This window comes from Ctenopharyngodon idella, chromosome 18 (genome assembly GCF_019924925.1).
Source record: "Ctenopharyngodon idella isolate HZGC_01 chromosome 18, HZGC01, whole genome shotgun sequence".
Taxonomy (NCBI): domain Eukaryota; kingdom Metazoa; phylum Chordata; class Actinopteri; order Cypriniformes; family Xenocyprididae; genus Ctenopharyngodon; species Ctenopharyngodon idella.
In genome coordinates, this window is record NC_067237.1 from 4,074,945 (window position 1) to 4,102,294 (window position 27,350).

A 27,350-nucleotide genomic window follows, 5' to 3' on the forward strand; every position below is an offset into this window, starting at 1 on the left:
TTTCTACGTATAGATTTGATACGTTTTACTAATTATATAAATAAGTTGTCTCTTAATGAGCATTGAAATTATCCACCAACTTATGAACATATATTTACTTATCACACTGCAGTTGCACACCCATATTGATTGTTACAACACTACAGTAGTTCAGTGTAGTTAGCAATGAAAGTTTCGCAGGTTTTGTGTGCAAAAAAACCCCAGCTCCGTATTCACTCCGTGTCAAAATTGCTTTAGTTTGCTTTTAAATAACAATCTAGATGCACAATTTATTAAACGAAAAGTAAGTGGACAATGCTTATGATAAAATAAAAAATCATAAGTTTTTTTTTTTTCGTCTTCAAAAATCCTTTATTTAAAAAAAAAAATAAGGGAAAACTACCTTTTAGGGAGTTGCAAAAGGGAAGGTCTTTATGGGTAACCAGTTATTTATAAATCAAATTCAGACAACACTTCCACCAAAAGTCCAGTCATGTGCAGTCTTTGTTAAATATTAAATGTATTTTTATTAAATTGTACTTTTATTTAGCATTGGAGTATGGAGAAATAGGCTTTTTCCTCATTTGTTAAGGCATGGATTTGCCTTAATAAGTGAGGATTAAGCCTATCTCTCTATACTCCAATGCAACAACAGACACCGACCAACAGCAATAGACACTTTGTAGGATCAGACTCTGTCTGTTGTCATTGGTCGGTGCTTGTTTTCGGCGAGTGAACATCATGTGCTCAGACATTTTTTTCTGGCTTGGCTAAAAGACTGATGTAGTTTCTCCAGTTGTGTGTCTGTCCACACATTTTCAGGAGACTCTTCCTCTGAGAAAAATTACTTTTTGTCACTTGTGGAGTACTTGTCATTGTTTGATCTTCCAAGGGTTGTGAAGATAAAGTGTCCGTAACTGGGAGGTCTCCATGTTTAAGAATCTACATCATTTGCAAATTTCGAAGGACATTAGAGCAGTATTGCCAATTTCTAATGATCTCTAATGACTCAGTGATTATATTAAGGAGCTCCTTGTGTTGGCGTCCCCTGAGCTGCCTGCCCTGCTGTTGCTTCACCTCAGAGCAACCCCAAGCAGCAGTGTTTTTATATAGTATATATTACGTTTAAGGGATTTTGCCATTACATAAAGAGTTTTTTTGAGTGAGAACATGAGGTTCATGCATCAGTGGGTTAAAATTAGGCACAATACTTCATTTTCAGGGTGAAGGAAATTGTCGGATGGGGGAATTTGGAGGACACAAAAAGACGCTGCACGAGTTCCTCCACAAAATAATGGAGAAAATCTTTAGCTGTCATTCTGACCTCCTCTGAAATGCGCTCTGTCTGCGGCATCTCGCATCTCAGGGTGCAGTTCATTAAATCTGCGAGCTTTTGATGCAGATGTTCTGAGGCTGCGTAACTGTTGTCCTGCCAGCTGAAGTGACCATTGCACTTCGACATATATAGAGCAGTCATCAGTGAGTCAGATATGGTGGTGGTCTTTGGCCCATCATTGTCTGAGTATTGATCTGACTCCAGCAAGATGAGTGACAGTCCACCCTCAGATGACTCAAAAGTCGGCCGCAGAACTGGGACAGGCCCACTTTTCCATTTTTCTGGACATTGCAGTGGGATTCTTTGACCATGCGCAAATGACATCCAGTGGCCTCCACCGTATGGCTTGTTCTGAGGGCGCACAGAAGTTTGCCCTCTGTCTCCGCAAGGACCGTACCGATGACTGTTGTGGCCACTGCCTGGGAGATGTGGCAATGCAAAACACTCAGCTTTCAGATGACCCCACTGATCAGTAATTCCCCAATATTAGTGCAGGAATCATCCGGACAGAAGTAAACAAAGCATGGTGATGAGGCTGCGTTGATCTTCAGCATGCTGCATCATCACATTCACCCAATGACAAACTTCCTCCACCACAATGCCAGCGAGTTCAGAGGAATGCTAATTGTCTTCACCCAGAGAGTCCCTGAAATTGCAGTCATCACTGCTGAGGAGACCATCCACCGTTATCCCAAAAAAGGGATTCAAGTGGATACACATATGGAAGCTGTTCCTTCTTCAGGATCACTGGTCTTTCTGATGAGGATGTTGATGACCTGTTTGAGTTAATTACTGCAGATAATAATAATAATAATAATAATAATAAGTTTTATTTATATAGCACCTTTCCAGGGCTCAAGGACGCTTTACAATTATCAAGGAAGAGATAATACAAGTAGACAATGATGAAAACAATAATGGACAGGGAAGCATACAGAAGAGTAGAGTGAAATACAAAAATACAAAACAGGACTTAAGAGACATAACATAACATTCAGAGAAATATTAGTAATAATGAAGAGCAATCAATTAATCAAATCAAAGGTATAACATTCAGAAAACAGGTGAGTTTTGAGTAATGATTTAAATTCAGAGATATGCATATGGATTCATGCCCACTATCCTAGACAGTTTTGGTATTAAATCAGTTGAAGTTGTGGCAGCTGACGTTGCAATGGAAGTCAGCAATAGATAGATTTGCTGTCTGGAGAACTGTGTGGGGAAAAAAGCTAAACAGGTTATGCTAGGTTACAGTTAGGGTGCATTAAAACCTGCAGATCGTTTGCTTTGTTCCAAAACATGGGCTTAGATTTTTATAGTGTATTAATTTATATGGAAAAGTAGACTCAGTGCCGCCTGTATCACTTACAAATTTCTGAAAAACAGACAACTGTAAATCTGTCTGTAAGGATATGGCACCCAAGCATTTGTTATAAGAATACTATTTTCTATTATCTATTAGAAAATTATTATATATTATTATTATTATTATTATTAATAAACGAATGTTGTAGTGGCCTTTATTTTGAAATGAGTAGTTTCCGGTGGGAGTTGCTCAACGTCTCGTTCACGCTGCTGCCATTTTAGTGCGCGGTGAGAGACGAGTGGACGCACAAAGAGTCTGCACAAATAAACAATGCTGCAATAGTCACGGTCTGCGGTTATTTGTGATAGCAGAGCAGTCGACGTTTCTTTGCTCGGATCGCACTCATATTCCATCATGTCCACCGAGACTCCACCGGACCAGGTAAAGTAAAGACATATGTGGATTGTGGAGTGTTTGAAATCAAGTGCTCGTGTTTGCGGCCTAGCTTGTTGAGATCGCTCCTAAAGCAGGATGGTGTCGATGTTTAAAGGTTTATTACACGTCTTTCACAGTATGCGTCGAGTGTTTGTGCAGTGATTTGTTTGTACTGCTGTAATAAATTAGGAAAACATTTTGAAGTAGTAGGAGAGCCGAGTGTTGACGTAATGCTGTTGCTTAGGTGTTGGCGATTGTATTACTGCAGCGCGACACACCACGATGCCATTGATTTTATTTATTTATTTATTTTTTACCTGTACTATTGTTTACAGCAACACTCAGATTTATTATGCTGGCTTGAGAAAACCAACGTACTATTTTTCTATTTAAACTAATAATAATTCTAAAATTGTTGACTGCAACGTCTCATAGAGAGTTAAAGCTACAAACTCGGGCAAGATGTATCATTTCTAACCGAACGGAAGATTTACCTGAAACTCGGAAAAAATCCATAGACTTGCACTGACAGAACGCTCACATGAGCCAATACTAATCAAACTCTCACCCATTCTAGCTATTTTTAATCTCTATCTATTTATTGATATGTGTATCTGTAAAACCTTCAAATAATACCACCCAGGACTCCCTAGCAATGCACTAGAAACTAATTAGAATACCATAACAACCTCCTAGCAACCATTCAAAAACCGTAGCAACCACCTAGAATACCCTAGTGACCACACTGCAATCTCCTAGCAACACCCTACCAACCACGCCGAATATAATATCTATCTGTGTGGCCCTAAAACCTTCAAAATTCTAGGCTACCATTTTAAAACTAATTCAAACTTGAAGCTATTTACTGAAAACCTTAAAACTTAAAGATTTTAAAACCACTCCAAACTTTTAGCCAGGCTTTCTCGAGCCAGCGTCGAATTTTGTCTGACTTTAACTTTAAACGTTATCTAGTTTATTACTAATAACAAGATCTATGCTGAGTGTACCATGAAACTGCAGTTTATCCTTTAGTATTAACTTAAGATGGTTTTTGGTGTCAAAATGCTGTCTATGAAGGCCGCTTTCAAAGACAACATAATAACAGCTGTATTTCAAGTACACTGCACAATTCCCATGTTTAAGATTGAGAACCGTTGATGTTCAGCTTAAAGTTATTTATCCAAAATATGATGGATAATTTGGGAACAGGTGTCGATGTTGCACACATTTCAGGATAATCCGGTTTCACATTTGTTGTTTCTTTCCCTCCTCAACAGGCGGCAGAGTACATCCCAGAGAAGGTGAAGAAAGCAGAGAAGAAGTTGGAAGAAAATCCATATGACCTCGACGCTTGGAGCATACTGATTCGTGAAGCACAGGTTTAGTGACACAGGGTTGCATTCCTTTTTCCCCGGGGGTAACATGTTTTGGGAGGGGACGGGAGGGCGAATCTGATGCTGTTTCATGTAAACGGTCTTTGGGACGTACATTATGATTCTGTATGTAAATGAATTCTACTTCTTTTAGAATCAACCCATAGACAAAGCAAGGAAGACATATGAGCGACTTGTCGCCCAGTTTCCCAGTTCGGGCAGATTCTGGAAGCTATACATTGAAGCTGAGGTTAAACTTTATTTTAATTTGATGACATTTTCATATCTGTGCATGACAATGCTTATCCCCATTTTGATCAACAATGTGATATTCACACAACACCAACAATGCACAATAACCGCAGGGCGTCAAGGGAAACTCTCATAGCTTGTATCATTTAGAGGTTCTCAAGTCATTCTTTTCCTTATACTTTGCAGTTTTATGAGGTGATATTGTTGCATGTTTTATCTGCAACAGCATTAAAACAATTTTAATGGTATTGGAGTGCTTTAGCCTTTATTACTTGTGTCAATTTCTTGCCTCCTGTGTCATTTCTTTGAGGTTGTTGTGGTTTGTTTGTAATTAATAATTCAAAATTTGGTCCATACTAGCATCTACCTCTCTTGTCCCTCATTCCATATTATATATGTGAGTTGTAGTCCACACATCAACAAAGTCTAGTTTGTCTAAATCCTGAGGCGAATTATATGGTATTTTACAAGTACACACTTGCACCACACAACGCAGCACATGCTCACATTCTTTTAGGTTTACTATTAGATTGTTTAATATTCACATCCAGAAATAGTCATGATATGATATTTATATGTAGGAGTGCAGTTTAGGGACAGATTGTAATGGTAAGTATCTTAAAAGTAACATTTAGATGCAGAGTTACATTCAACTAACTTAAAGTTAACTAGTGTAGTCACTTAAATGGTTAGGTTTTTGATTGATTGATTGATTTATTTTTTTAAATATTTCTAAGAGAATTATACTTTATGACCATTATATTGGCAACTAATTTTCTGGGTATAAATGATTAAACATCGCTTAGAAACCTAAATGTGTAATTTATTATCTTTTTATACTCTTAAAAACATTTTGGTGGAGGGTGGTTGTGGTGATCTTTTTGTTTTTTCTTTCTCTAAATACTTAGTTGATCGTTACAGTTGACCCTTTGCTAAGCCCTGTCCTGTAACATTACTGACCAATCCTACCTTTGCAACGATTTGCCATTTTCTTAGATAAGTTTTGCTCTTTCCAAAACTCTCAGGCCTCATTCCCTAATTAACATGTATAATATTAGTAAGAGCACCTACATTTGCTCCAAGATAAAGTTAAACTTGATGTCTTTTTCGTAGTCCAGTGCATGAGTTTGCAGTACTATTCTTGTAGGAATGTTACTAATAGTTCGGTTCACTCGCATAAGTAATCACTTTCAAAATTTAGTTGTTTCTTTTGACAAAAGTGTTCTGATTTGCTGTCTTCAATATTGAATCATTACTGAATCAAAACGTGGAGAGAATGTCAATTAATTTCAGCCCAAGTAAGCAAAATTTCCAATCCATTTTTATTGATAATCACTCTATTTACTGAAATCTCCTGATTCTTTCTATGGGATGTTTTGTAAAGCTGGTCTCAGAAACATTAACCAATTGGAGTGGAGCTTATTGAAGGGACATTTAGGATTTTAGCTGCAATCACATAGCTACAAAATAATTTCCTCTCTAAAAACAGACCTCAACATGGATAAATCAATTGGAGAGCTGTGGTTTTTGTAAAAATTATCTATTTTCAGATCCCCATTTGTGATTTCTTGATAATCAAACACATACGCAAATGTTTTTGCTGCTGTCATCTGGATTTAAAACAAAAGTGTAATGGGTCTGAAAAATCATATTAATTTTGATTCTGTATAATTGAAATAGTATAAAGGAACAATCACGGACCAATCAATTTTAAGTGTTTATGCTCTCATCTGGATTTGATTGAGCATTTCCAATCATTGTTTAATTATTGTTCAAGCTTCTCAACCCTTAGTCAAAGCTGTTCTTTTTACCCCTTCCGTAATAAAATGCACTGTAACAAGTTTGGCTTGTCGTTGTAATGTGCGTTGTAATCTTGTGTCAGTGAGTGTGCGTGCATGCGTGTGTCCAAGGCAAGGAGACGGCAGTACCACAGTGATCATGTCCCACAGCGACTCTGCCTCAATGCCAGTATTTTTCACACTCTGTCATGCTGAGTTTTGGTTTCGTTTGGAGCTGTTGATTGGTTGGTTAAGTATGTCAGGCTAACACCATTTGCCCTGGAGCACAGACACACTGCCAACAACCTCTTACAGCTGATCTCAGTGATATTAAAGTGTTAGTTCACCCAAAAATGAAATTTCTGTCATTAATTACTCACCCTCATGTCGTTTAAAACCTGTAAGACCTTCGTTCATCTTCGGAACACAAATTAAGATATTTTTAATAAAATCTGAGAGGTTTTTTATCTCCCATAGAAAGCAACGAAATTACCACATTCAAGGTCCAGAGAAGTTGTAAAGACATCATTTTTGTTTTTTGTTTTTGTGCACAAAGTATTCTCATCGCTTCATAACATTAAGGTTGAACCACTGTAGTCACAATGACTAACCATGTTTTTACTACTTCTCTGGACCTTGAATGTGGTAATTTTGTTGCTTTCTGTGGGAGTTAAAAAAAATAAAAATCTGATTTCATCAAATATCTTAATTTGTGTTCTGAAGATGAAAAAAGGTCTTTTGGGTTTGGAACAACATGAGGGTGAGTGAGTAATGACAGAAATTTCATTTTTGGGTGAATTAACTCTTTAATGCGATTAATGTTACAAAGAACCACAGAGTTAATCTGAAATGGCCTTAATGGGATAGTTGGGATAAAATTCTGTCATTTATCGTTCCAAACCTGTATGGTTTTTTTTTTTTGGTTTTTTTTTGTTTGTTTTTCTTCAGTGGAGCAAAGAAGACCTTTTCTGTACAATAAAAGTGAATGGGGACCAATGTTGTTTTGGTCGCTATTAACTTTCATTGTATGGATGAAAACAGTTGAAGCATTCTTTAAAATATCTTTGTGCGTGTGTGTGTCTCTCTTCCACAGAAGAAAATAAATCATACAGGTTTGGAATGACATAAATCATGACAGAATTTGAGTCAATTATTGCTTTAATGATAACAGCGCACGCATAGTCATATTATGTAATATTAGCAGGTTGTCCTATTTTGCTGCTATTTAGGGACAGCAGTGGACAAAGGGCTTTGTTTGCATAAAGTACAACCCTAGAGTGCAGTACAATTGCACAGACAAAGCGATTCCGCATGAACAAAATTCATTCAGCAAAAATCTGACTTTACCTCTTATATTGTTATCAGTGAAAATGCATCAATCCCTGATGGCATATACTAGAATACATTATGTGCAGTTGCCTCAAATTGCATTCATATGTTATCAGAATTCTGAAACATTTGCAGGTGCATTGACTCTGTCAGTGTGAGTTTTAGTGCGAGTGACAGTTCTGGTAACCGGCCTATCAGTCCAGCACTAAATCATGCATCCCATGATATTATGTTAATAAACATCAGAATTTCTGTGATTTATTGAACACTTGCAAATTGTTCTGATTACTGTCACCAAGGTAATGTTATCTAGCCGGGTAATAAAAGAGGATTTATGGGAATTGACAGAATGATCAATGATAGACTTCACTTCAAATTGGTTGTAAACACATTCAACAAATGTTGTGCACTGTTAAGTGTGTTTATGAGTTTATAACTGTCATGATGCTACATTATGTTTTTTTTTTTTTTTTTTTTTTTGTGGTGGCATAGTATTACTTTTTCTGACACAAAAATTGGTGCAGGATGTAGTTATTTTTCATATTTGTGGCGTGCCAGCTGAGAAAAATAATTATTGTTGAGCCCTAAAGGTTCATTTCTGTGACTTAATGTTGAGAAATGTTTTGAGAAATTGGTTTCTTGGTGTGTTTTTTTTTACTATGAATACGCATTTTTGCTGTTTAATGTTGACTCTTATTAAAAGCGAAATATTTGAAGTTTCTACATTTTCCTGTAGAAATTAAAAAATGATCTGTAACTGCATCACACTCATGCAATTTCCTTCACAGCAGCAACTTCTGCTAAACAGACTTTTGTGTCGCTCAAAGGAAGTTGGTGAATAAGTGAAAGAATCTTAAGTAAACCTGTTTTAAATTATTGTAATTGTCTGAGTGTAATGTTTTATTTTTAAACTTTTATCATTTTACGGAAGTTATAACTTACTGTGCCATAACTGGTTTATTAAATATTAGCTTTGTAAATCCATCAGATGCAACCCATAGAGACAATGCTAAATCTTTACCAGGGATTTGCACTCCAAAAAGAATATGTTTACTTATATGTATACATATTGCCCTGGTTTCACAGACAGGGCTTAGATTAAGCAAGCATTAGGCCTTTGTGCAATTAGGACATTTGAGTAGCTTTTATAAAAATGGCTTAGAAAAAACACATTGCTGGTTTGCATCTTGGGACAAAACAATGGCACTGACATATTTTAAGATCTGTTAGTGCAAATTGCTTGTAGTTAAAACAGCTCAAACATTCATTTTAGTCTAGGACTAGCTTAAGCCTTGTCTGTGAAACCAAGGGAATATCCATTACACCATTTGGAGCTTTGTGGCCCATCCATGACTCATTTTATGTGCATATTCTTCTCTATGCAGCATCACATGCAGTTAATAGAGGAGGTCAATCATGAAACTGACACAATATCATGCAGGGTTGTGTGAATGTCACATCGTTGACCTTAAAAGGGTTGTGTGTGCATGCGTGTGGAGCAACTTACTACATTCTCGCTACTGACAATATATATATTTTTAATAATATTGGTTTTCAAATGTGTCCACAGATCAAGGCTAAAAACTATGACAAGGTTGAAAAGGTAAGCATTTGTTATCGCATGGAAGCCACATTTTGAATTTATTGATCTTATGAAATTGTGTTTGACACATACATAGGTGTAAGGCCGTAAAAGCTGAGCTTTATCTAGGTCAGCACTCAAAAGCTCAGGGAGAGTAAACATGAAGATGGTGTTGTAAAATAAAATAACACCCTGCTTCACTAGAAATATCCTGTTTGCTCTCCTGAATCCAGAAAACAGGCAATCTGACACTAAAATATGAGGGGGAAAACTCAGATTTGATTCTTTATGATGGTGGATGTATTTGTTATATCCCAGTTCAGAGAGCAATTCACTGTTAATGCAGTTTGGCAACAAAACATCAGGGTCAATTTTGTTGCAGATCTCATTTGACCCTTTTGTTTCTGAAAACACAACAGTACAGGATATTCTTTGCAGTACCTTAAATTACCATGTAAATATGAATGTTAATCATTCAGTATTATGTCAAAATACTATGATATTGCCATCTGATGATCACAGATTATCTGCCAAAATTTTTTAATGACAACTTCAGTATATTTTACATAATTTTGGAGCGTAATCTAGTATTGGTTGACTTTGATATGTGTTTTGTATTTAACCGCCATCATGATCAACGCTACCCTCACAGTATTGTTTGTATGCATGAGTCAGTGCTGTACTGTAATTTGAGGTGCTGTCTTGTTCGTCAGATGGGTTTGTTCACCGTTCAATCTCTTGCTCAGTTATTTCAGAGGTGCTTAATGAAGGTTCTGCATATTGACCTGTGGAAGTGCTACCTCTCATATGTCCGGGAAACCAAAGGAAAACTGCCCAGCTATAAGTATGTGACATGATTGTGTTTTCATGGCTTTAAAGTAGCAGTCAGCTGCCTTTTCAATGCCTGATGGCAATATCTAGAGAGACAGGTGATTGAAATTTCATATACAGTGGGGGCAAAAACTCTGAGACCACAATTTAGTCTGGCATTCAAAATCTAATTATAAAACGGATAGTTCTGGTCCTTTATTTAAATCTAGAAAGAAATAGTTTTTAAACTTTGAAATAAAATAAGCAATATTTCAGATTCTCTCTAATCAAATGTTTGACATTGACCTTACAAATTGAAGCACAAGATGCTCTTCGAAACATCCTCAAATAATTATGGATAACATGATTATCAGGTTTTGCCATTAAAGTGAAGGAGGGACATACCAAATACCGAATTATAAAATGTCAATTTTTCACTTCAACTTTCTACTCATTGTTTTGCTGATTATATAATTAAATTAGGACAAACTGTTAAATTAGAAGAATGCATTTTTATTAGTTTTCTCAGACTTTTGGACCCATTGCATATAATACTACACTGCCTGGCCCAAAAACAAAAGTCGCTGTATGGATTTAAATAAGCAAATGCTTAGGAGTCTATGATTGGGTCATTATTGCAGTGATTATTATGTTTCTTGCATGTTATTTGTTTGGCAACAGTTCATTTAAAGCTGCAGTCCATAATTTTTTTGGTTAAAAACTATCTAAAATCAATTATTGAGCAAGTACATAACCAGCCAGTGTTCAAAACTATCTCCTTACCTTAGCCCGATTCAAAACGGTAAGCTTGTAATAATGTTTTCTAATTTTCGTGGTAGTGGTGGGTTTCCGCAGGAAATTTGAGCATGCAGCCGTTAGTCTTTGCGTCATTACGTCACGTCTTTTTACATAAAGAACGAGTCCCAGCTAGTAGGCTATATCATGTGAGGATGCTGCAGGTGACGGATCATTTATAGCCTTTTCTCACAGCAGCTGGAATAACTAAATTTATCATTTTGATGGCGGATTGTATGGTACGACAAATGGACAATTAGAGATTAGACTGTACAGAAATTGAAATCTACAGGCAATGCTAATACACACTAAATACACAGTCACGCAATGCTGTATTGTTAACATTAACAATTTGAGAACAAAGTATAACAATAATTTGCACAGTTTGACGTGAAATGAGCTAAGCGATCGTTAGATTTAATCACCATTGGCAGCGCAATTTACTGTAATGCTTTTTTTTCTCAGTTGGTCAGAACAAAAGTGGCAGATTTGTTACTTGTTCAGATGACATTTTCCGGTGAAAATTCTTAATTTGGTCATACTTTCACGACTGCAATCTGTGATTCTGAAGTACAGTATCCACCGGTGCAGTCACTGACAGCCACACATTCTCCTCAAAGCATTAGATTCATCCGCTTGCCCATGCACAACCCACGTAAAGATGGTAATTCCACAAATAACTGCAATTGCAGGTTTCAAACAGAGATGGCGACAAGGAGGCAAAACTTACAGACTGCAGCTTCAATTGGAGTGTGTAGCTTTTCATTTCTTAAACAACCATGTAGGAAAACACATCATGGCTATATTCCAGGATGACAAAGCCAAGATTCATCAGGCTCAATTTGTGAAAGAATGGTTGGGAGTGAGCATGAAGAATCATTTTAACACATGAATTGACGCTTGCATTGTCAATACAAGATCTTGACCAAAAATCACAACATTTATTTCCATCAAGAGGTTCATCATTTTTTGGTCGAGATCTTATATTGACAATGCAAGAGGTGAGCACTCTGCAAAGTCTACTCCAGCACATCCCAAAGACTTACACTGAGGTTAAGGTCTGAACTCAGAGGTGCCAATTCATGTGTGACTCTTTTGGCTGGGCAGTGTATTTAATAAAAGCAAATGAGACAAAATTATGGAAATTAAATGAACAGTTGTTTTATAGTGTCACTTTTACTTAGTGCATTATTGGTGGTTGATCGGTCTATCACTAATTTAAACAGACCTCACTTGTTCACTTTCATGTGCGTTGTGATTTGTATATGTTCTTGTCGCACATAGTTAGAAAGCGACTTTAAATGTTCTGTTCTTTGACAGGGAAAAGATGGCACAAGCTTATGATTTTGCTTTGGATAAGATTGGGATGGAGATTATGTCCTATCAGGTGAGGGTTTGACAGTCTTTATTAATCCTGATTTGTCCTATGGCATCATAAACATTAACTCAAAACTCTTCTCTTAGATTTGGGTGGATTACATCAATTTTCTCAAAGGAGTGTAAGTACACCATTTGTATTCTCAAAACCCGTTTCACAGTCATTAAAGAATTTCATAATTGGAGGCAAGGCATTTGACAAGCTCTCTGTACGTGTCATCTAGAGAGGCCGTGGGGTCGTACGCTGAGAATCAGCGGATCACAGCCGTCAGACGCGTGTACCAGAGGGGTTGCGTCAACCCCATGATTAACATTGAGCAGCTATGGAGGGACTACAGTAAATATGAAGAGGTGAGTACATAGAGGATAATGGATGTGTTATTCTGATTCAGGACACGGTTTTGGAAAACCGCAATAATTCACGTTTGTTATGAGGAACTGCTCTTTATCATTGAATAGGAATTTAATTGGTTGTAATCAGGGTTGTTGGACCAGGGAAATACCACTGTGCCCCAATAAAATATCACTGACTGACGATAGAGATTATTGTATTCCAACCTGATAATCATATTCCCTTATAGCATTTTAGCAATCATGTCATATCAGCTGTTTAGCGTCAGAATGATTTGGACACACACCACTGTTGATCTAATCAGTCATATAGGTTTACAAAAGGTCTGAAAAAATGTTGCGATTCAGTCGGGCAGTTTGCTCACATGCTGAATGGTTTGCATTGGTTTCACACACCGTAACAGGATACTTTAAGACAGAAAACAAAAAGGATGAGGTGATATTTACCTACAATCCTTTGTATGAAACAAAACTCACAAATGTTTTCTATCATTTGTGTCTATGATGAAGCAGTTCTTTATTGCACTTGAAGCTTGTGAATCAGCAATACACAGAGTTTATGCCCATATATCCAAAAAAAGGTACAAAAACATGGGGACACTTTTTGATAGGGGGCAGTACAGAAAGGCTAGAAATGCTTTTGGTTGTACAATGCATGTTGACCATAAATTGTGAATTTTTGTTTGCCATAAATTGCTTTTGTTCCATTATAAAGGGCATAAATGTGCACTTGGCCAAAAAGATGATTGAAGACCGGAGCAGAGACTACATGAACGCCAGGAGAGTCGCTAAGGTGAGTTCAGCACAGGTTGAAGTGTGTAAAAGGGATAAAGCAACAGGGTTTTTGTTAAAAGGCCTGTCATTATGTTGGTCCTCAATGCATTTTTAGGTTGTAAAATTCACAAAAAAGCCACCTATACCCATAAATAAAAATACACCATCCATGAATAAAAATACACCATAATTAATAAAACATTTTTAGATATCTCACACTGTCCTATCTGTATCTCTGGTTATCCATGGCTGAGAACCCCAGTAGCAATTTACAAGTAGTAATCTTAGGCTACATCAACTCTAATCCAAAATGTTTCCCAAGTTCAAGGTTTTCCAAAAGTTTCTCGTCCACACTGAAATGTCGTAAGTCACTTAAATCATCTTACTGCTCATGCGTAAAATGTAATAAAAGCTCACTGAGATGATACAGAGAGAATAAAGTTCTCACACTATTCTTCGGGCACGATCACATTATTAAAATATCTCACCGCTTACTGGTGCGTTCTAGTTGCACTCAATCAACATTCATTGTATAGTCTAAAACACAATTGGCAATGTTTTGACGCAGAACAACAAATTTTGTCATCTTTTCAGGAATGTGATACGAAGAGTGAAGACTGAACAAAGTAACATTTTTCTTTAGCAACACTGTGAAAGTGAATAGCACATAGCAGGCACATACCAATATAAACAAATATCTATCAGTACAATATGTGTCACATGACTAAACGTGTATCAGTGTTTTCAAATACCTCCTTTTTCACAGTCCACATTACAATGCAAAAATGGCATTTTCAAATGTATCCACTTACAAAAAAGGACAAAAACACAGTCTCAGTGTGTACAGAAGGCCAAAATGTAAAGAAAAGGATGCGTTTTTAAATGTATCCAGATTAGTGTAGATGTAGCCTTAGCATTCCTAAGGTCTCTTTTGAATGGTATTTATACAACGGGTGGTACAGTGGAATGCTAACAGACTATTTGATACCAAAAACTCTTTTTAAGTCAGTGAAACTTTAGATTTCTTCTCGTCACTTTCCTCTCGGTTCTTACTGTATGCTGATGGTGTGATTTTTAACCCCTTTCAGGAATATGAAACTGTGATGAAGGGTTTGGACCGGAACGCCCCCTCGGTGCCGCCCCAGAACTCCCCACAGGAGGCCCAGCAGGTGGAGATGTGGAAGAAATACATCCAATGGGAGAAGAGCAACCCACTGCGCACCGAAGATCAGACTCTCATCACCAAGAGAGGTAGATTCATAAATAATGAGCAGCATGTTCTGACAATCGACCAACTGCTGTTTTATTCAAATGTTGAGAATGACTGTAGTCCAATCAAATTTATTTGTGTAACATTTTTCACAATACACATTGTTTCAAAGCAGCTTTACAGAAAATCATGATGTTATGTTTATAATAATATCGTAATATCTTCATGCCTTTAGCAGATTAGAGCTGGACAATAATATATAATTTACGATTTGTGATGATACAAGCAATCAAGCAGTTGAGATTTGCTATATAGTATACAGTATATCACCCTATGTGAATATACTGTATTTAGTTGAATACATACAGTATATACAACTTAATATTAAGAGCTGGGCAATAATAGTTAAAATTTACAATGAAATATCAGGCAGTTGATATTTGCTACATAGTATATGTATCTACATGAGTGTACTGTATGTATTTGGATAAAGTTGCATATAATATACATCACTGGCTAAAAGTGATGTCCGTGTAGGTCAAGTCTATGTATGCTTTTTGTTTTTCTATGCATTTTTTTTTTTTTTTTTTTTGCATAATAAAATAAAACCTGTAGCTGTAGTTTGCCTTTATTTCCAAATAATTTTGTCAGATAAATACCTAAACCAAGTTTAGTGTTTTGTTCTTCCCTCATAATTAAATATTTTCCTTATATTTTGAGTGTTTAATCGAACTTGTAGGGTCATTAAAAACAAATATCCCCTCCGGACATCACTTTTGGCCACTACTGTGTGTCCAACTTTATATATAGAGCTGTGCAATAATACAGTTTACGTTTTCCGATGATATAAACACATAAATGTACTGATATGCATATATAAAAGTTAAACAGATTGAAATGTACTGAAGTGCATTGTGAAATTCAGTCTGAAATCTTCTTGGGTAGAATTTAGTCACATGCTGAATGCTGGAGGACAGTGTCTGATGTTATTTGTTGTTAAATTGTCTGTATCTAACTATATTATTTGTTACTTGCAGTGATGTTCGCCTATGAGCAGTGCCTTTTGGTACTCGGGCATCACCCTGACATCTGGTACGAGGCGGCCCAGTACCTGGAACAGTCCAGCAAACTTCTGGCGGAAAAAGGGGTTGGTTTACACATCACTATATAAAACACTGTTTTACTGATGGTTCTTGAATTTGAATTTGATCTCTTTGGTTGTATTTAGTTGTTTAGGTGTCATATTAGCATGCAATTGATGCACATTTTCATGATCTCTTTGTTTCACTCATGATCTCGTCATTCAGGACATGAACAATGCCAAGCTGTTCAGCGATGAGGCAGCTAACATCTACGAGCGTGCCATAGGAACTCTGCTCAAGAAGAACATGCTGCTGTATTTCTCTTTTGCAGACTATGAAGAGGTAAGACCTCTCAAACTCATCTAATGATGACCTGAGCTGTTGGACCTTTAAAAAGGCCAATAATCTACACTTTTAATGCATTTTAAGGCCTTCAGTGAGGTCTGTTTATGTTAGATGCACCAAAAAGAGTCAGAATTTAGTTTTATGTGACAAATTTTTCCACCCATTTTCTGTTGTCTGACCTTGGCAATTGACGTTTTGCTACTGTCTTCTATATGTACAGTATCTAACAGAAGTGAGTACACCCCTCACATTTTTGTAAATATTTTATTATATCTTTTCATGTGACAACATTGAAGAAATGACACTTTGCTACAATGTAAAGTAGTGAGTGTACAGCTTGTATAACAGTGTAAATTTGCTGTCCCCTCAAAATAACTCACAGCCATTAATGTCTAAACTGCTTCAGTATGTCACAGTACATGTTGGCATTCATGGTTCCCTCAATGAACTGTAGCTCCCCAGTGCCGGCAGCACTCATGCAGCCCCAGACCATGACACTCCCACCACCATGCTTGACTGTAGGCAAGACACACTTGTCTTTGTACTCCTCACCTGGCTGCCACCACACCATCTGAACCAAATAAGTTTATCTTGGTCTCATCAGACCACAGGACATGGTTCCAGTAATCCATGTCCTTAGTCTGCTTGTCTTCAGCAAACTGATTGCGGGCTTTCTTGTGCATCATCCTTAGAAGAGGCTTCCTTCTGGGACGACAGCCATGCAGACCAATTTGATGCAGTGTGCGGCGTATGGTCTGAGCACTGACAGGCTGACCCCCCACCCCTTCAACCTCTGCAGCAATGCTGGCAGCACTCATACGTCTATTTCCCAAACACAACCTCTGGATATGACGCTGAGCATGTGCACTCAACTTCTTTGGTCGACCATGGCGAGGCCTGTTCTGAGTGGAACCTGTCCTGTTAAGCCGCTGTATGGTCTTTGCCACCGTGCTGCAGCTCAGTTTCAGGGTCTTGGCAATCTTCTTATAGCCTACGCCATCTTTATGTAGAGCAACAATTCTTTTTTTCAGATCCTCAGAGTTCTTTGCCATGAGGTGCCATGTTGAACTTCCAGTGACCAGTATGAGAGAATAAGAGCGATAACACCAAATTTAACACACCTGCTCCCCATTCACGCCTGAGACCTTGTAACACTAACGAGTCACATGACACCACAGAGAGAAAACGGCTAATTGGGCCCAATTTGGGCCCTTTTGTGGCCAGCAGTTTAGACATTAATGGCTGTGTGTTGAGTTATTTTGAGGGGACAGCAAATTTACACTGTTATACAAGCTGTACACTCACAACTTTACATTGTAGCAAAGTGTCATTTCTTCAGTGTTGTCACATGAAAAGATAAAATAAAATATGTACAAAAATGTGAGATACTGTAAATGACAAAATAAAAAGCTGAGGCCTGGTTGAGTTAGTAGTGTGTTGAAACTCACGGTTATGCTAAGGGGTGTGACATTTCCGAATCATGCTCGAGTGGTTAACCAATCACAACACCGGTCCAGCTGGCCAATCAAAGCTCGTTGTGCTTTTCGGAAGGAGGGTCTTCATTGAGACAGGAACTAAACAGAGTTACTGGCAGACTGCAAGAGAGATGCTGCAACAATGTCAAATAAGGAAAAAAAAAAAAAAAAAAAAAAAAAAAAAAAATATATATATATATATATATATATATATATATATATATATATATATATATATATATATATATATATATTTATTTATTTATTTATTTTTTTAAATTAAGCATGAAAAATTCTAGTAAACCATAAAACAAAATCAGTCTACTCATGATTGTCGTCTTGATGATTTTTTATTTTTTGCTTAGCTTTCATTAATGTGAAGGGAGATTAATTGATCAAACTCTTTATTTCAAAGGGCCAAGAAAAATCCTGTCCCCTGTAATGACAGTTCAACTTTTGACCATTCATATTATTGATCTGATTTGATTCGCAGAGTCGCATGAAGCACGAAAAGGTTCATAGTATATACAACCGTCTCCTGGCGATAGAAGATATCGACCCTACTTTGGTAAGTCAAGCTCTTTGGAGACAAACGTCAGGGTTCCACTGACATGGAAAAAATAGCAATAATGAAGCGCTCTCAACCTATATTGTGCCTGATTTCTGAGTGATTCAAGAAAATGTTTTGAATGCTTTTTAAAATTCTTCTCCACTAATCATATCTAGGAAATGTATCATACACAAATATGTGGGATCCCTGAAATATAACACTGCATAGTCATGAATGAATGAGCCCTAACATTTGTTTTGCTGTCTCTGCTAATAAAGAGACTGACCCTCTGATGTTTTTGACTCGTTCAGGTTTACATACAGTACATGAAATTCGCCAGAAGAGCTGAAGGCATTAAGTCTGGCCGCTCCATCTTTAAGAAGGCCAGAGAGGATCTTCGCACACGGCATCATGTGTACGTCACTGCTGCTCTGATGGAATACTACTGCAGCAAGGTAACATCAGCACCGCTCGTCTGTTATATAGACGGTACTGTTCAAAAGTTTAGTGCTGGTAAAATTTTAAAAAGGTTTTTGAAGTAAGTCTTTCATGCTCAGAAAGGCTGCATTTATTTGAACAAAGATACAGTAAAAACAGTAATACTATGAAATATTATTTTTTAAATATATTTCTTTTAATAAATATTATTAAAAGAACTGTTTTCTATTTAAATATGAATTTTCAGCATCATTACTCCAGTCTTCAGTGTCACATGATTCTTCAGAAATCATTCTAATATGCTGATTTGCTGCTCAAGAAACATTTCTTATTATCAATGTTGAAAACTATGGAAGCTTGTTTCCATCATAAAATAAAAAAGGTAATTGCTACTATCTCACAATTCTGACTTTTCTTATTACAATTGCGAGTTATAAAGTAAAAACTGTGTGATATAAAGTCAGAATTGAGAGATATAAAGTGAGAACTGCGAGATATAAACTCGTAATTGCGTGTTATAATGAAAAAAGACTGACGTTTATATCTCACAATTCTGACTTTATAACTAGCAACTGAGAGTTTATATCACGCAATTCTGACTTTTATAAGACTTAATTTGAGTTTGTCTCTCAATTCTCCGAAAAAATTCTTTTTAATCAGAATCGTGACTTTATATCTCACAATTCTGACTTTATATCAGGCAATTCTGATTATATAACTCACTTTGCGAGAAGAAAAGTCCGAATTGTGAGTCGCAATTACCTTTATTTTTTTATTTAGTGGTGGAAACAAGCTTCCATAGAAAACAGTTGTGCTGCTACATATTTCTGTGGAAACTGTGATGCATATTTTTGGGGGGAATATTTTCAGAATTCCTTGATAAATAGAAAGTTCAAAAGAACAGCATTTAAAATGGAAATCTTTTACTGTGACCTTTGATTAATGCATCCTTGCTGAATAAAAGTATACATTTTTTTTTCTTTTCTTTTTTTTTTTTTTTAACTAAAAAACATTTTGAACGGTACTGTATATATGAAATACATATATTTTGGGGTCAGTGACAACATTGAATAACCTTAACCGTATTCATGTTTTTTTTTTTTTTTTTCATGCTGTTCGATATCTTGACTGAAATAATGTCAGGTGGTGTATATATGAAATGCATATGTTTTGGGGTCAATGACAATATTGAATACCATTAACGGTATTCATGTTAATTTAAAAAAGTTAAAAGTTTTTGTTGTTTACCAAAGTTTTGATTTTATGACTGAAAATGTCAGCTGGTGTAACCAAGTAAAAAACCTCTGTAATTATCATTTCCGTTTTATGGTTTATTTTTTTATGACAACAATAGAGCATCCTGGATGATTGTTACACCTCACTGATGTTTGAGGTAAATTGATGAAATATTAGTAATATTTTAAAACAAAGCAGTGTGTCTATTATTTTAAAGAGAAAAAAGTAAGCCAAACTGTCATTTTTATTCATTCGTTTTGCCTTATTTAATTAAAGGCTATTTGATCAAAAATTAACCTTTTTTTTTTTTAATAATGAGACCTTCACTTTGTTACACCACCTGTTTTATATTTTATGTTTTGCCCCTTATTTTTCTTTATGCCCCTCAAACATCATAATGACTTAATTTAGAAACTGCCTTTTAAATAAATGAATATCCAGACACACAAAACCGACTATCAAAATGACTGTTTACTTGCCGACAGGACAAATCTGTGGCCTTTAAGATATTTGAGCTTGGACTGAAGAAATACGGTGACATTCCTGAGTACATTTTGGCGTACATTGATTACCTCTCTCACCTAAATGGTAAGCACACACCATTCGATTCCCTTCATACACACTTTTGGTGAATTCACAATCTCCTTTTAATCTGATGCCAAACGATCAGTGATATTTATTTAGCCTGTACTGCTCTAATGTCACATTTCATACAATCTGTATCATGTTAGGTGAAACACTGTAGGGAAAACAATTTCAGCCAAAGCATTGTGAGATTGCGTATCATTGACACGTCCTTGAGATGACTGTTTATTTACACACACAGAGGATGATATCTGACTCAGGAGTGCTTATCAGACCAAACAAACCATCCATCCGCTTTATGAAGTAGATATAGCTAGGAGACGGTGTTTGCCTTGCAGTAAACATCGGTTGTGTTTATCTTATTGCTAGGCTATTACCAAAAAAGAAGAGAAGTGAAAAGCCTGGCCAGGAATGAGTTTTTTAAAAAATGACAATGAATTATTGAGCTGTTTGCCCTTCCTTCCATCACAGAGGACAACAACACCAGAGTCCTGTTTGAGAGAGTCCTGACGTCTGGCAGTCTTTCCCCTGAGAAATCTGGGTTAGTGGGATTTTATTAATCTTTTTATTTTACGCAAATATATACCATCTGTTTCTTTTAATTTACTCTTAAACATTGCTGACTATATGCTAGGCTTTTTCTCACTTTAAAATGGTTCAAGTCTGTGTTATTTTAACCCTGGATTAACATAATCATTGATCAACGGATTGATGGCTCAGTCAGATTTAAAAAACCTTCAAGTAAATACTTCAATTGGTCCGATTGACCTCGATCTGAATTAAATTATGATTGGAAGGGGTTGTGATGATCTGAAATATCTGGATTAGTAAATAAGATTAATCTTCTCCGTTGGATTCAAAAATATGCCACATGATGCGGATTGCATATGGTTTACGTATTACAAAAATGTGTGTTTATTTACATCTTTTGTATTATGACTGAATAAATGCTAAATATTTGCTAAACAATCTCCTCGGATGTATATATTTTAACTTTCCTTTTAGAAATGTCGTCAAGGCAAAAGCGGAAATTATGCCTGCACATTTACATGTGGTTTTGTGTAACAGGGAAATCTGGGCACGTTTCTTGGCCTTTGAGAGCAACATCGGGGACTTGGCCAGTATCCTGAAGGTGGAGCGAAGGCGTTTCATGGCCTTCAAAGATGAATATGAGGGAAAGGAGACGGCTCTGCTGGTGGACAGATACAAGTTCATGGATTTGTATCCCTGCTCCCCCAGTGAGCTTAAAGCTCTTGGTTACAAGGTACAATAAGAAATGTAATCATTTTAATTCACAGTTATTGGAAAGGCCATGATATACTCATGACAAAGTTCTTTTTTGTTCTTCGTTTAAAGGGTTAGTTCACCCAAAAATGAAAATTGTCATCATTTACTCACCCTCATGTCGTTGTAAACCGTAAGACCTTCGTTCATCTTTGGAACACAAATTAAGTTATTTTTTATGAAATCTGAGAGCTTTCTATCACTCCATTGTCAGTCTACGCAACTACCACTTTCAAGCCACAGAAAGGTAGTAAAGACATCATTAAAGTAATCCATGTGACTCCAGTGGTTTAACCTCAATTTTCTGAAGCAACGCAAGTGATTTGTTTGTGCAAAAAAAACATAATTTACCACTTTTTTTAAATGCTTTTAATTAAGAGTTTCAACTTCCGTTTCTACAATAAAGCAGCTCTCCAGTGTGTTCATGTTTTCGCTCACGTCTGACCTCGACAGACTGAACAGAAGAAATGAACCTGAGAAGATTTCCATGTCAAAGAAGCCACACCTACTTATTACATAATCACCATGGACCAATGATAGCTCGAAAGTGGTTAACAGCCGGAGAAAACTTTTCAGGAAAGTTTGCTTTGGCAAGCTGTTTCGAACTCCAAAAACGAACTCCAAGCGAATTTCGTTTTGGCCTGATTTTGTTAAAAATGACGTCTCACCAGTTTATTCGTTGATTTTGCTTGAAGTATATCGGGGTCTTAATACATCACTAACTTCTGGTACCATCTGAACATTCTCCATCATCTGATTGGCAGGATGTGTCTCGTGCCAAATACGCTATGATCCCGGAGGCGGTGGTCACTCCTTCTACTCCTGCGCTAAAAGACGAGGCCGACCGCAAACCCGAGTACCCCAAACCTGACACCAGCCAGATGGTTCCTTTCCAGCCGCGTCATCTGGCACGTGAGTATGACTTCATCAACACCTCACATACATTTAACATTAAACCCCTGGTCTAAATCATGCCAATTACATGTCAATAAAGCATTCCCAGTTGTACAGTTGCATACGATTGTACTCTGAGGTCTTGCTGTGCTTTGCTAAGTTTGGTCACATGTCCTCCTGACAGCTCCTGGACTACATCCTGTTCCTGGAGGAGTGTTTCCTGTCCCTCCCACTGCTGTCATCCTCATGAAGCTGCTGCCTCCTCCCAGCTGTTTTACAGTCAGTTCAACACCTCGTCTTTTCTTTACTGCTTTAGACCAAACAGCATGACTGTCAGAATATCCTCATGTTATTTAACCAAAGACTTGTCATTGTACAGGATAGTGTGGTAATATGTGTGTGTGCGTGTGTTTTTGTTTTCAGGGTCCCTTTGTACAAGTAGATGAGCTAATGGATTCTCTCAGAAGATGTGTATTACCAGAAAGTAAGTATCACAGAATATCATTACTTAATTCTGCAATTAAGTACTGAGTAATATTAATTAACAACATGTACTTTACTTTCTATAGGGCTAGGGTTTGGTTTCATTCATTCATAATGAATGAAACCAAACCCTAGCCCTATAGTAAGTACATGATGTTAATTAATATTACTCAGTAGGCTACTTAATTGCAGAATTACGCTGTAACAAGGACACTTTAAAATAATTTGTAACTTTTTTTTAAATGAACATGCATTACATCTGCTGTCCTAAATGGTACAATAAATATTACTATGAGGTATAAACATTTTACAACTGGAATTATATACTTATATACTCCTGTTAATCTTACCAATTCTTTATTTATATATATATATATATATATATATATATATATATATATATATATATATATATATAAAATGTGTGTGTGTGTGTATATGTATATGTGTGTGTATATATATGTATTAACATTTACGCACAGCATAAATGAGTACACCCCCTCTGTAAGAAAAAAAAGATCACTAATACAATTCATGGAAAGATGGCAAAACTTAAATGAGTTAAACATATACATAATAAAAACTGAGAAATATGTCATTAATAGTCATAAAATAAGTAAATTAGCCAGTTTTGTTTAAATTAAGGATTGCAGAAATGAGTACACCCTAGATTTAATTCAACAAATGTATAATATTCTAGCACTTAGTATGCCCTCCATAATTTTGAATATACTGCTCTGACCCTTCTTGGCACGGAGTGTACAAGTTCATGACAAATTGTCACATCTGTCCTGTTTAACTCCTGGATGATGAGCTCCTTAAATGCCCTGATCTTTAATGGGGAGTGTTGCTCAACTCGTCTCTACAGAATCCCCCTCAGGCGCTCAAGAGTGTTAAGATTGAGTGCAATACATGTCCACAGAAGGTTTTTCACCTTGGGAGAATGCATATCCTCACTGTCATGTTGAAAAAATGCCCAACAATGCAGGGAATGAGGAAAGGGTAACATCTTCTGTTTCAAGTTTGTGTATTAAATTACACAGTGGTGTGGGAATTCAGGACAGCATTGATAAAGCACAACTCCCTCACACCTTCAGCACTCATACATCCCTATATAAGAGCTTTACTACCACTGAACTTTACTGTGGGAACCAGGCACTTCTCACTGTACTCCTCCTCTAGCAACAACATAACATTTTGGATGCTGTTAGATCCAAAATGATTGATTTGGTCTCATGAGACCAGAGTATTGATTCCCAGAATCTATATTTTGTAAATATGGGCTTTGGAAATGGCTACAGTAGGTAGTTCCAGTGAGAACAACAACCATGCATGTCATTTCTGCAGGCTGCATTTTACTCTGTGAGATAAACAGTCATTCTTTTCATAGCTTTTGCTGGCTCTGAGACACTCGCTTGGTATTTCTCCTGCTCTTTGTCTAGCAAAAAAATCCCTCATCACTAAATGAAAGCTTAAAATGAAGGCCTGATTATTTCAGGGGCCTTGTCACAAGTCCATTGTTTTTGAATTTCTGTGTTACTTTTGCTATATTCACACTTAAAACAATGATTTGGTAATCCTCTTGTACCACTGTCCTCTTTTGTGGTAAGAAATAAGTCTCCTGACAGTTCCCTCCCAAGTGATTCCATTGTTGTCAGCATTAAGTCTGAGAATGATTCAGTGGGCTATATAACACTTTTAATTGTCAAGAAATTACTTCTCTTTAAATGTTTTGGTTCAACATACTTACCTGTTGATCAAACATTGCCTTAAACTTACACCATAAAACTTTTATTTCATTTTATTTAGTAACTTTTAGGAGGGTGTACTCATTTTTGCTACACAACATTTTATCACCTTGATAAGAAAATCTTATTTTCATGAACAATTTTGACATGCTTCTTTGGTAATTGATTAAGGAGACTTGCTGGAACATTATATCGCTACTAACATGTCTTCTAAGTAAAGAGTAATTGCTGACTTTCAGAAGTTTCGGAGGGCTTGTACTCATTTATGCTGTGCACTGTGTATGTATGTGTGTATATATATATATATATATATATATATATAATATACAGTAGTCAACATTTGAAGTGGATCAAAAAAGTTCATCAAAGTTGTCCTAAGAAGAAGGTTTCAGGACAACTTTAATTAAAGGTTTTGATCCACTTCAAATGTTGACTACTATATATATATATATATATATATATATATATATATATATATATATATATATATATATGTGTGTATGTGTATATATATATATATATATGTATATGTGTGTATGTATGTTTAGATACTTTATTTTTATATACTATAATTTTTGCATTATGGTAATGAGAATGGAAGGGCTTGACTGACATAAAAATAATAATAAAAAAAAAAGAGTAAAATAATGTAATTATTTTTACTTTCTTTTGACTTTATTAAAATAAATTATAAGCTAATATAATAAAAATATTTTTGTAATTAAAATAAACATAAAAGCAGTAAATTGAAAACTACTATGATAGATATTTCACTGTATAAGTAATATCATTTTTGGGGGGGGGAATTAAAAATATTGTCATGATGCAAATCATGTTTTGGGGTGAAATATGACACATGTCTGTTCTTGAAAGGTTTTATTATATTCACCCAGGCATATTTTTATGTTTATTAGTGCTGTCAACCATTAATCAAAATAAAAGTTTGTTTACATAATGTGTGTATGGTGTATATTTCTTATGCATATATAAATATACACACATGCATGTATATATTTAACAAAAATATATTATATTTTATTTATACATAATAAATATACACAGAACACATTATGAAAACAAACTTATTTTGGATGCAATTAATCGTTTGACAGCACTAATGTTTATATATACTTTATTTTTATATACTGTACTTTTGCATTGTTGTAATGAGAATGGGGGGGCTTTTTGCCATAAATATGATAAAAAAATAAACATAATTCTCAGTATTTTTTATAAGATTCTCATTAATTTATTAAAGTTAAAATTATTATTATTGTAAAATAATTTTTGTAATTAATATCAACATAAAAGCTGTATACTGAAAACTACCATCATAGATATTTCACGGCATAATTAATATATATGTACATGTTTTGGGCAACGTACATGTTCTTGAGAAGTGTTATGAGATTTGGTCAGCTATAATGATTATACACTAATTCCACCAACTCGTTCTCTCTCAAGCTGTAGATGCTGCTGTAGAGTTGATCACTGGGAAACAGTTAGAGATGACCAGCGAAGGAAACGGGCCTGTGGAAAACCACGCTGTTGCTAACAAGTCCTTGAAAAGGCCTAACGCGGATTCAGACGAGGAGGAAGACAAAGGATCTATCGCACCTCCCATCCACGACATCTATCGGGCGCGACAGCAGAAGAGGATCCGATGAGCTGACCTGAAAACACACAAACACACACGCACCTGAACATCAAAAAGGACGATTGAACCCGAACCCACCCGTGTGTCACAGCTCGCTGAAGCCGTACTGACTCCAGCTTCCTCCCTGGTTTACTGTGAACCTGCGCTCCTACAGCGACGCAGCCAGTGGACGAGACCGAAACGTGTCCCTCAGTGTCGACTCGTGTTTCAGAGGGCTTTCAGACTCATCGCTAGAGATCACAAGTCCATCTCGTACCTGTCATCGCTGATCTCGTTTTGGTTCAGTGCTTTCAAAGTTTTTTTTTTTAACAGTTTTATTTTTTAAAACTGGGTGGTTTATACTGTATAAAGTTTTTATTCTAATTTGCCTCATAGTTCTGAACTTGCCATGTGTAGTTGCTGGTGATGGAAGAGTTGAAACTCCTTTTGTAGTGAACTGATGATCACACACAACTTGCTTCCAATAAAACAAAATGATAAAAATTGTTACTGTGTGTTACTTCTCTGTGTGCCAAATATATCCGTGAGCTTTGAAACAAACTTCAGTGCGTTTGAGCTCACCACTAGGATGCACTATAGTGCAATAGATGTGAAGCTGTTTGTGCACTACTGTACAGAGTACACCACATCAGTTTGAAGACTAGTGTGTAAATCTCACAAAAACATCTCCAGGTCAGATTTAACCAAAATCAATTCAAAATGAGAAGAAATATTTATTTTAGCTTAAATAAGTAATTTTAAACCATTACATTTGTTTAATTATAACAGTAGTTGTGTCCCAAATGACACACTATGTACTTATGCTCTGTACTCAACTGTAGTGTAGTTTTTGCCATTCCACATTAGAGTCTGATAGCTCCTCCCCCCACTGCTACATAATTAAAGT

At 36.2% G+C, this 27,350-nt stretch overlaps 2 protein-coding genes across 2 annotated transcripts; one reads left to right on the plus strand and one right to left on the minus strand.

Moving 5' to 3' along the window:
- Window positions 1-1,177: 1,177 nt before the first annotated feature.
- On the minus strand, window positions 1,178-3,034 carry LOC127499523 (uncharacterized). The gene is given in 6 exon segments (XM_051869888.1): window positions 1,178-1,614; window positions 1,617-1,873; window positions 1,875-2,014; window positions 2,016-2,115; window positions 2,421-2,527; window positions 2,951-3,034. Coding segments are annotated over 6 exon segments (1,125 nt in total).
- Window positions 2,858-26,950, plus strand: cstf3 (cleavage stimulation factor, 3' pre-RNA, subunit 3). Its single transcript, XM_051870499.1, has 21 exons — window positions 2,858-3,062; window positions 4,334-4,435; window positions 4,584-4,679; window positions 9,359-9,391; window positions 10,117-10,214; window positions 12,296-12,362; window positions 12,440-12,474; window positions 12,577-12,703; window positions 13,419-13,496; window positions 14,566-14,728; window positions 15,725-15,834; window positions 15,995-16,111; window positions 18,083-18,157; window positions 18,451-18,594; window positions 20,299-20,401; window positions 20,870-20,939; window positions 21,467-21,662; window positions 22,447-22,594; window positions 22,761-22,855; window positions 23,000-23,060; window positions 26,272-26,950. The coding sequence occupies exons 1-21, from the start codon at window positions 3,036-3,038 to the stop codon at window positions 26,472-26,474; spliced, it is 2,148 nt and encodes a 715-aa protein (XP_051726459.1). The 5' UTR covers window positions 2,858-3,035; the 3' UTR covers window positions 26,475-26,950.
- The last annotated feature ends 400 nt before the right edge of the window (window positions 26,951-27,350 follow it).